At 42.9% G+C, this 11,093-nt stretch overlaps 1 protein-coding gene across 1 annotated transcript; it reads right to left on the minus strand.

Moving 5' to 3' along the window:
• Positions 1 to 1,072: 1,072 nt before the first annotated feature.
• On the minus strand, positions 1,073 to 10,801 carry Srsf3 (serine and arginine rich splicing factor 3). Its single transcript, XM_031347429.1, has 6 exons — positions 10,652 to 10,801; positions 7,100 to 7,307; positions 5,229 to 5,363; positions 3,040 to 3,078; positions 2,538 to 2,624; positions 1,073 to 2,433 (listed from the first exon to the last, which is right to left on the minus strand). The coding sequence occupies exons 2-6, from the start codon at positions 7,303 to 7,305 to the stop codon at positions 2,406 to 2,408; spliced, it is 495 nt and encodes a 164-aa protein (XP_031203289.1). The 5' UTR covers positions 7,306 to 7,307; positions 10,652 to 10,801; the 3' UTR covers positions 1,073 to 2,405.
• Positions 10,802 to 11,093: the final 292 nt, after the last annotated feature.

Here is an 11,093-nt window from a genome sequence, read left to right on the forward strand (position 1 = left end):
CACTAGGTATCTGTATCCCAAAGGAAATCCCATTATCAACAAAACTCCACTCGAGCACCACCCACACACCTCACGACCCCTTAGCCCACAAGTACAAAACTCCACTCGAGCACCACCAGTATGCCTCACGATCCCTTAGCTAGGGCAGGAATGTAAAACTCAGACTTATTACCAGATTGCTTAGATAAAAATATACTCCAACCCAGCTTTAAGTCAGTGTTTTTAATAATAAAGATCTTTTATGTCCCTCCCCCAAAAGAAAACCAGAGGGCAACAGTCTGGCAGTACAAAAATATACACTGGAAGAGGTTCCGCGTGTGATACCTAAATCCCGTGTGGATTCAGAAGAGCAAAGCATAGAGAGAGAAGACAAGGCACTACGCCAGTGACTAAGAGGACTGTGGCTGTTTATTACTCTTCACTGCTAAAGGACTAGGTCACTCTGAAACTTAAACAGATCTAGAATCTGGACTACACACAGCATCTTTAGACTTCTATAACCAACATGGTTTCCAATCAAGCAGTAAGATGCCAAAGTGAGGCAGCGATCTAAAGAAAAATGCTAAGATTCAGCTTGACGCTTCATTCAGTGCCTGCAGCCCAATACAGGGTGGAGATGCCATTGTCACAGTAGGTACCTAGATGGTAAATGAAGGGAACAGACACTGTGCTTAAAGTATGTACATCTGGGGTAACCCATAATAAATGAGAATCCCAATTCAAGTGCCTTTCTTAGTCATATCACTAAGTACTAAGAATGACCTCTAGCAAACACCTGTACCATCCTAGCTTTTAATATTACACTAAGACTGATCAAGAGTACCTAATTTTAAAAGTTTCTTCTTTGAAGATGGGTACTTCTTTCAAAGGCTCATGTTGGAACCTTCTGGACTCAATTCTCTCCTTTCTTACTGAGATTTTTGTTTAAAGATAACAAATAACTGGGGGGGGGGATTTATAAGCTTACAGGTTGAACTTAGTGCAATGGCATCTTACACAGACAAAGTCAGTACAGTAGAATTCAAAAAACTATCTCAAAAGAACACACTTAAGGAAACTTAAGCCACAAGACTGTTGCATTATGATTTAATCTAATTGCACACACACAAAAAAAACTGAAACGACAACTCCTCCAAATTTCTAAGAGAAAGGGTATGCATGCCTCCATATTCAACTGTGCATCATTACAATTAACCATACTGTGGATTTTACATCATGATGGATCAATTTGGAATCCCATGCAACACCTCAAGTTATAAAATGAAATTAATTTTAAAACTTTGTTGAATGTTTTCATGCTGAAGGTCAAAGCCACTTTTTATGGGCAACTTAAAGAATGACAATATACCTACCATCCTGGTGTGCACTTTAAAATGTTAGTCACTAACTGCCATGATCTTGAACGGGCTTCAACACCTACAAAATGGCTAACTCTCATAGATGACAAGCAAAGGGGAAAAAAAAAATTCCCTTCACTAATGTAGGGCCTGTCAGTTGTGTTTCTTACAAAGAATGGACTGGGTAACCAACTACTTTCCCAGGGGATAAAAACAATGGCAACAGTGGGTGGCTTGCTCAACTGACTACTACACAATTATGCTAGTACTTTATTAATTCAAAAGCACTTTACAAGAAAATATAAGTATGGCTTCCAATAGGAATGTTTTACCTGGACTTGATACCAAGCTCACAGATTTGAATGTGCAAGGAAAAACAGGCTTTCAAGTTAAACAACAATTTGTAACCAAAACTTTAATCCCAAGGATTCTCACAAACATATTACAAATGACATCATGAAAAAAATCTTGCACAGTAACTGAAAAATTCAGCTCTACAATGTACCCTTAAACTGATAGACACTGGCATCTTAGTTTTACATTTCCAATAAAGACGTTACAAATAGCTCTGCATCCGCAACCAGGAAGGAACCGCTTTGCAAACTTGAGCGTGTGGTTCCTCCCTTTATCTGTTGGCTTGTGTCCACAGCAGCTCTTAAACACTGCTTATCTCCATCCACAGTGCCACACTGTCTCAGCTACTAGAGGACTACGGCTTTATTCAATTTCTGCCAGTTGCTTTATATCATTAGTACATCACTTAAAACTGGGCAGGAGAGCTAGGTCTATATCAGTCTATGAAAAACTAAAATTCAAAGAAAATTAAATCTTGCTTAAGGGAACATTGTAAAGTAACAATTCTTGATATCACATGCCTCATATGATCCATCTGAAACCATAGAGAATTACATTGTTTTGTGTCACTGTTCCAAGAGACAAAACAAATTTGAACAGCTAAAACATCTTAAAAATGCACCAAGCTTATGAAGTCTCAAACAAAACTTTAATTTCCTGTACATACTCCTGTCAGATGAAGTTATTTCCTGTACACCACTTTTGCAAACTGGTCTATTTCCTTTCATTTGACCTAGATCGGCTAAAAAAAAAAAAAAAAAAAAAAAAAAAAAAATTAGTCATCTTAGTACATAGCACAAAAAGATTACATATACATATCTTCAATAGTTTAGTCATTCATCTTACCTACGAGACCTAGAGAAGGATCGAGACGGCTTGTGATTTCTCTCACGAGACAGAGACCTTTCTCTTCTCCTATCTCTAGAAAGTGACCTAAAACAAACAGAAGGAAAGCACATTAGTTTATTAGAAATTCACCTTGAGGGCTGGAGAGATGGCTCAGTGGTTAAGAGCACACTGACTTCTCTTCCAAAGGTCCTGAGCTCAATTCCCAACAACCACACGGTGGCTCACAATCATCTGTAATAAGATCTGATGCCCTCTTCTGGTGTGTCTGAAAGCGGCTACAGTGTAGTCGTATAAATATAATACATCTTAAAAAAAAAAAAAAAAAAAAAAGGAAATCCATCTTGAAGGTTAGCTCATTCTAACTTAATGTTGACTATGTATGCTACCCCTGTCACTATAGTTACTAGCCAGGGTTATCTATACCTCAGTAAACAAGTATGGGAGATGACTTAAAGGGGTCAGAAACGACTATTTCTAATAATAGGGCACCAACTCTTACCTGCTCCGGCTTCGGGAGAAGCTCCTCCTCCTTGGGGATCTAGAAGCACAAACAGCACAATTAGGCTAACTGTCAATCATTGTATGTGGCGTGAGGCATTTCCCAACTTTTCAATTTCACTGTTGGGCCCAGTGAACGTGCCGGAGAACTGGCACTCATCGTCCAAAAATAAAAAAAGAAAAGAAAAAAGGGCACAGAAGATTAAGGAACAAAAAGCTCAAGTGAAAAGCAGGTATTCCAACCATGGGTTCATTTTAACAAAGAATGCTTCACAGCAGATCTGTCCAATGCAAAACTTCATGTCAAACTAACTCCACTACCCCAAACACCACACCAAAATGTAGTCCCACAGTAGTTCCAAAAACAGTACCATAAACCAGTATTTGGAACCCATGCAAACCTTTAAGTCTCTAACAGGACTTAAGTACCAGGTGGATAGTGTAATTCTGTGAAAACGCGGTAGGTGTAAACATCGATGCCATTCAGTGCTACATTAGAACTGCATTTGTGACGTCACATTTAAGAGTGTGTTTAGGCTTATCAAAATTACCGTAGCTTGGCCCACACTTCACCCCCAATCTTTTTTTTTTTTAAATTTGAAAACTGTTAGTAAAACCATTTAAAGGTGATAGGATTCAACAAAATTTTGCTAGGAAGAAAAGCTAAAATCTGTTAGAGATATTAAAATTTTAGTTTGGCATCTCACACATGCACATAAGTTCACTTGAAGGTCTAGTCACATTATGAGTTCCCTATCACCCTTAAAAGTTGTTTCAAGCAATATATTGTACGTTACCATTCAATTATGCACAGCCAGCCTTTGATCCAGAAAAAAGAATTACTTTAAGCCGCTTACTCCTTATTTTTAACCAGCAGTAAACTGTATAAGCAGGAAAAACTTACTAGTTTTGGGTTTCAACAAGCTAGAAATGGTGAGGTGAGGCTGCCGGACTGACGGCCAGGAAGAATTTGCTGAAAAGGTTTTGCCAGATGTTGCGTTGGACTTAGTTGGTTGGCGAGGGGGTGTTGTGGATTTTTCCTGCTCTTTTGTTAGCCGAAGGCAGGCTGCTGCTGGAGTTGTTGTGAAGACATTTGTAAATAAACAGCTGAGCTGATTGGCCAGGAATGTGTGGGCGGTCGAGGTGGCTGCTGCCGATTTGGTTAAGGTTGGAGAGAAGGCTGAGAGAAAACAGCATGCTCGGGAACCAAAGGGCGCTGCAACCTGACGACTGGCCAGCCTGGGTCATGTGAAACGACACCAGCCAAGCTGAATGGGGCGCGCTGGTCACATGACGCTGAAAGGGCTAGTTGACTGGCTAATGCAGATTCAGAGGGTGGTGAGAAGAGACATGATGGTGACTCTGTAACGGGGTTCATTTTTATTAATAGATGGACCAAAAAGCACAAAAAAAAATGAAAAACAAGCCATCAGTACAACCATCTATTAGCTAACAAATACTCTTTATTATGATGGGCAACAGTGTGTTGTTTTTCAAAATAGCAAAAGGGGCAAGATTTTGAACTCCTATCTCCTAGGACTTCACTCACCTGTAAGAGGTAAATTCAGTCCTACAGAAACTATTTTTAGAGGCTTGATTTGAGGAGATGAGGAGTTTGTATCCAGGCAATACTGCCTGGTCCAAGAATGATGCCATTTCAATCATAAAAAAACTGAATTCTCTCCTATTTGGGATTCAAGAACGGATGACTGGGAATACTTTTAAGCCCCCTTTATTGGTCAGTGATTTAAGTTTGTTTCAGAAAGATTTCTACTTTACCAGTTGTAACATTAAAACAGCTGCCTGTTTTGATAAATATTACAATTGTGCTAGTAGAAAACACATTTGTGAAGAGCTAGTTGAATGTAATGTTGATCATTATGGAGTCAAGAAATGGAAAAAGGCCTAAATTGAAGTAAAAGGGAAGACTTGGAAAGATGCAACTAGAAGATGAACTAGAAGACAGATCCAAGAGAGAAGTTACTAACTACCAACATGAATAATACACCTACAGACAAAAGCCAACACTCAGCACAACTCGCATACCCCAAACTACACCCAGCAAACGTTGCAGAGACCTCCGATGTCCACAGTAAGTTAAAACCCACCAACAACCTTAGGAAGAAATACCTGCTCCTACTAGCTACTGCATCACACCAATGCCTTCCTCTAAAAGACGTTCTCAAGTACCTGCGCCGAGGCGGAGGGCTCCTCCTGCGGTAATCATCCCGAGGACGACGGCCCCAAGAGGGAGGAGGGCCACGATTCCGACTTCTCTTTTCACCATTTGACAGTTCCACTCTTACTCGGCAGCCACATAGTGTTCTAAAGAGAAGGGACACCAATCACAAAATAGCCGATGGCAGTAAGCCTGTACTCCCTCTTTAACCCAAAGTCAAATGGACTCTAAGTTTTGACAGTCGAGAGTTGCCCAGGCCTGCTTGTTCTAAGTTGTTAAATTTGCTAAAGTCTTCACAGAGGTTAACAGACCCAAACTTCCCAAGTGGGATTTATAAAAGCAAAAAATAAGTTCACTACATATGAATCAAGTCTAGCTATATATACTGACATATACCTTAAAAAAAAAAAAAAAGATTTATACTAGTACACCATTGCTCTCTTCAGACACACCAGAAGGGGGCACCATATCCCATTACAGATGGCTGTGAGCCACCATGTGGTTGCTGGGAATTGAACTCAGGACTCTGGAAGAGCAGTGGGAGCTCTTCATCACTGGGCCACCTCTCCAGCCCACTGACATATACCTTTAATCCCAGCACTAGGGATTCAGTCCTGGGCTATTAACTCCAGGTTAGTTAAGTAGTTAAAAAGCACTGGCTGTTCTTGTAAACAACCCAGGTTTGACTCTCAGTACCCACATGGTGGCTCACAACCACCCACAATTCTAGATCCAGGGAATCAAACATCTTCTGGCCTGTGACTAGCAGGAATACATATGGTACAGACATACAGGCAAAACACACACATAAACACATTTTTGCTGTTTTTCCAAATAGGTTCTGCATAGCCCTGGCTGTCTTGCAACTCATTCTATACACTAGGTTAACACTGAACTCAAGTCCCACCTGCCTGGGAAAGGTTTTTTTTTCTTTTTAGTTAAACTAAGACCCTGTCTCAGAAAAAAAATGGGGGGGGGGGGGACAACACAAAACAATTTCTATGGGGCCAGAGAGATGGCTCAGCAGTTAAGAGCACTAACTGCTATTCCAGAGGTCCTGAGTTCTATTCCCAGCAACCACATGGTGGCTCACAACCATCTGTTGTGAAGTTGATGGCCTCTTCCAGTGTGTCTGAAGACAGGTATGGTGTACTCATATGCATAGATAAATCTTTGTAAAAAAGAAAATGCTATTTTATGTGTAGAAATGTTATGCTTGCACACAAAGGCCACGCACTACATGTGTCTGAGGAAATCAGAAGACATCAGACACCTTGGAACTGGTGTTATAAATGGCTGAACAACCATATGGGTGCGGGAACTAAGACTAGGTCCTCTGCTCTAACTACTGAGGCATCTTTCCAGTCTCTGAACCCTCCTGACTCCTGAGTCAATGTTAACTGTTAGCAGCTGTAATTCAAGTGCCTTTCATCTATTTCCACTGTGCCTTGTTTGGCTTCCTTACAAGAAATTCCACCTAACAGGTAGGCATGATTGATCATCCTTTCTTCATTTGTCCAGAGCCCAACAATGAGTCAAGCTGGCACATTTGGGTCGTTGATGAGACAGGCCTCAGCCACCTTTCACTATTGTAACTTGTAGGGATAAAAGGCCTACCCTACAGCTTCAGAGCTACTGTCAGTCTCTTTTCATTTAAGGTACTGTGGCCTATCAAGATTATTCTTGCCTTTAACTTGCTAGGAACTTTAAGCTAGGCACTCTGAACTGGTTTCTAACTCCATGCGCTGGGACTTCAAGTACAAGCCCACATCCGGCTAAAAACAGCAATATTGTGGCTAGAAGGGCTGTAGCACACAGCCACTGCACACCAAAAAGCCACATGCCCTAGAAAACTTAAACCAGGTTAGCTATCTGCCATTACCTTCCATCTAGCTCTCGGACAGCATCAGCAGCATCTCGGGGATCCTCAAATTCGACGAAAGCAAAGCCAGGAGGGTTTCGAGCAACCCACACACTTCGGAGTGGTCCATAATAGCCAAAAGCCCGTTCTAACTCAGTCTTGTTCCCATTGTTTCCAAGATTACCTACATAAACCTTACAGTCCAAGGGACAGGAATCACGATGCATTTCTGTAATAAAAAACCAAACACAGCATTAATTTATTCAATCTTCAGTTAGGGAAAACTTAAAAGTTTAAAAAAAAAAAACAGGCTTGGAAATATAGATTAAACAAAAACTAAACTACTCTTAATGTTTTCTGCCCCTCATCCTACCTTTTCACTCATAATCAATCTCCAAGGAAACCAACCAATTTTTAAAGAGCCAAGAGGCATGCACACTGAATTTGAGGTTGGCCTACATAGACATCTCAGGCCAGGCAATGTGTGGTAGCATGTCTTTAATACCAGCACTCAAGCAGTGTGTAAGCCATTCCTTCTGAGTTTGTGGGTCTGGCCTACAGAAAGAGTGTCAGGCCAGCCAGGGCATAACAGAGAAACCTGTCTCAAAATAAGTATTTGGAAGGCAGGTGGAACTGAGTCAAATCTTAGCCTGCTCTCATTTTCTAGGCAAGAGCTAAGGGCTACAAGCTAGACCTTTAAAAAACAAAACAAAACTACCCTGGACCTGAGTAAAACACAGAAGGATCAATTATCACTTTTTCTTTTAAAGACAGTCTCTCAAGTATCCCAGGCTGGCCTTGAATATCTGTGCCAGGTTCCATGAACCCTGTATATATGAGGCTTGACTCTGCTTAACTTCAAATTAAATTTTTTAAAAGATTTTATTTATTTATTATATATAAGTACACTGTAGCTGTCTTCAGACACACCAGAAGAGGGCTTCCCTATTACAGATGGCCGTGAGCCACCATGTGGTTGCTGGGATTTGAACTCAGGACCTCTGGAAGAGCAGTCAGTACTCTTAACCTGAGTCATCTCTCCAGCCCCAAATTAAATTTAACCACCAAATAGAATTGGCCTATACCTGTACTTTTAGTGTTCACAATTCCAAGGTGGAAGCAGGAGTTCAAGACCAGCTTCTGCTACTGACACATCAAACCATCTTAAAACATCAACAACCACCTTCCTCCGTCCCCACACAGGACCTGTCTCCCCTCTAAGACAAGGCAACCATTTTGGCCATTTTATGTTGTTCCTTCCCATTGCCACACAATAGTTGGCACGAGGAATTACAGCAGGAAGTAGTAAGGTGAACAGACCTTCCTCCCTTCAGCCAGCCATGAAGTTTGAATAACTGGACCAAACAAGCAATATACACAAATGCCTCCATGTGCAAAAAACCTAGCCTCAATTAAGATTCAAAAGCTTCCATTCCAAGCTTCCTGAGGACGTCCACCTGAATTCAGCTACAGCACACTGTGGAAATCCCCAAACAATAAACTAAGATGCCTTTAAACGGCTTCCTTCCTTGGGCAGGACCAGTAATTCTAGTCTTAAAAAGTAGAGTAATTAGGATCAGTTTAAGGTCAGGCAGGGCTACAATTAAGTCCTGTCACAATCAAAGGCTTCCAAGATACACTGCCACAAACACTTCCTTTACTGCTAGAACACCAATACCACCTTTTTCTAAAGACTCACTTCCTTATAAGCAGTCAAAATTCTCCAAGCAGCCAAACCATGAGTTGTGTTTTAAGAAAGTGCCTCACTGTAGATATAGACCAAGCTAGCCCTGAACCCAGAGGTCCTCTGCCTCTCAAGGACTAAGACGGTTGGTTGTTCGTCACACCTGGCTCCATGTGTTTTCCAAGCATATGTCCAAAAGTCTCAATGTGGTTCAGTGGAGGGGAGCTTCCTAGCATGCAACTAAAACTTAATCCCCAGAACTACAGACACAAAACCTACACATCTCACTATAGCACTACTCCCAATAGTGAGAACTGTGCCAATCTAAATGACTACCAAGAAATGAAGATCCAAAATGTGCCACAGTATTCAGGAAGATACTGCCAAATGCTACTAAGAATAAAAACCTTGAAAATATTCTAAAACCATTCCCTACATATCAAATGCCTAAAATGGAAAATCCAGATACCTAAAGAGCACCAAGACCCTTAGCTTTTAAAAGACAAGTGTAGTGGAGGACCACATGCACGCCCAGCGTTAAGACAGAAAAAAAAATCTGTCATGGAAATCCCAAGGAGAGACAGGTTCCAGACCAGTCTAGTAACAGGGAGTTCTGAGAAGTCCATGGCCTACAGAAAAAGAAATCAGGAGCTGAAGCATAACCTAGGCTGCATAAGACCCTATCTCAAAAAATAAGTACGTCAGGATGGTGGTGGCACACACCTTTGATCCCAGCACAAGGGAGAGAGAGAGACAGATGATCTGGGTTGGAGAACAGGTCTAAAAAGTGAGTTCCAGGACAGCCTGGTTTACACTGAGAACTGTCTCAGGTACAAATAAACGAACAAAAATAAGTTATCTTGGAAGCACACAAAGGTTCCACAACATTTTAGATGTATTAAAAACTACCACAGCTAGGAAGGCACGCATGCCTGTGGCTCACTAGGCCAGAGGAATGAAGTCAGACTGGTAAAGTGACCCCATCTTTCAATAAAAAGGGCATATTAAGTAAATCTTGAGGGCTGTTAGGAATTTAACGCCCAGCACCACACACTCTAAAATCCTTCGTAAAAGAATTTTTACTAAAAGGGCACATTCAAGAACATACAGACAACCTTGGGAACATCCACTCAGTAAGTCTTCAACTTCACAATCCCTAAGTGAAAAACCTATTTAATAAGCCGTATTCAGTGTCTTCCCTACTTAACCATACTGTCCTAAAGCCGACTATTATCAAACTTAAAAAATTTAATCCAGGCACGTCCTATTTTGCCATGACCCCACCCTGTGCCCAAGACTCAGTTGAGCGACCAAAGCCATGACGCAAAAATGAAACGCATCCATCCCCGTTTTTTCACACCTGTTAAAAGCGAACAGGTCAAAGAAAAATCCAACCCAACTTGAACTGAAATGTTCATTAAGATACAAAGCCCGACTTCAATCGATTTTTAAAGCAATCACTAAGTCGGCACATTAAAAAAAAAAAGGTAGATGAGACTGTAGAGGGCTCAGTAAATACTGAAAAACCTGCCTTAGAGGAAAAAAAAAATTCTCAAGACTATACCAAGAAAACCAAGAGCAAGAGAAAAAAGGCGCCATCAAACTAAAGGCCGCGACGTGGAGAATTCCTCCGCCCCCCCCCCGCCACACCCCAGCCGGGAGCAATCCCTCGCCGAGGCTTTGCCCCAAAGGACTCAAACGATAAATCCCGGATTTACAGGCTTCGAAACATCTTCCGCACAGCCCGGGGCCCCAGCCGCCGCCCGGGACCGAACGTCACAAAATGGCGGCGGCGCCCCTTTGTCTCATTCTGGCGCCGCCATTGCGCCCTGCCCCACCTCGACTCTGCGAAACCCCACCTCCGTCGCCTCCGCTCGCCGGTCCCTTACCGAGATCCTGGGTTCAAGAGGCCCACGCTCAAATCCTCCCGCTCCGACAGGCCCGACCCGCTTCCCTCTGGCTCTGCTCCTACAGACGCACAAGGTCCCGCGGCGTCCACGAAATGGCGGACCACCGCCGTCCCCCTCGCCCTCTTTATAGCGCCCCGCTCTGTCACGTGATCCTCCCGGCTCGCCCAATCAGGGGCGGCACAGGCCGTGACGTCAGAGCTACCGACGCTGCGAGAAAACGCGGTTGCGGGGAGCGCGCGCCGGGCCGTTCCGTCCGGTGGGTGGGATGCGCGCGGCGGCGAGCGCGCCCCCGCGGCTCCGGGAGACGCGGCTCTCGGCTCGGCCATTCCCACGAGCTGCGCAGACCTCCCCCACCGCCTCTCTTCCTCCACTTCCGCCTAGACTGCCGCTGGGGGAAGCCGCCCGCCCTCCTCCGCCATTG

The sequence above is a fragment of the Mastomys coucha genome, unplaced genomic scaffold (genome assembly GCF_008632895.1).
Source record: "Mastomys coucha isolate ucsf_1 unplaced genomic scaffold, UCSF_Mcou_1 pScaffold3, whole genome shotgun sequence".
Lineage (NCBI taxonomy): Eukaryota > Metazoa > Chordata > Mammalia > Rodentia > Muridae > Mastomys > Mastomys coucha.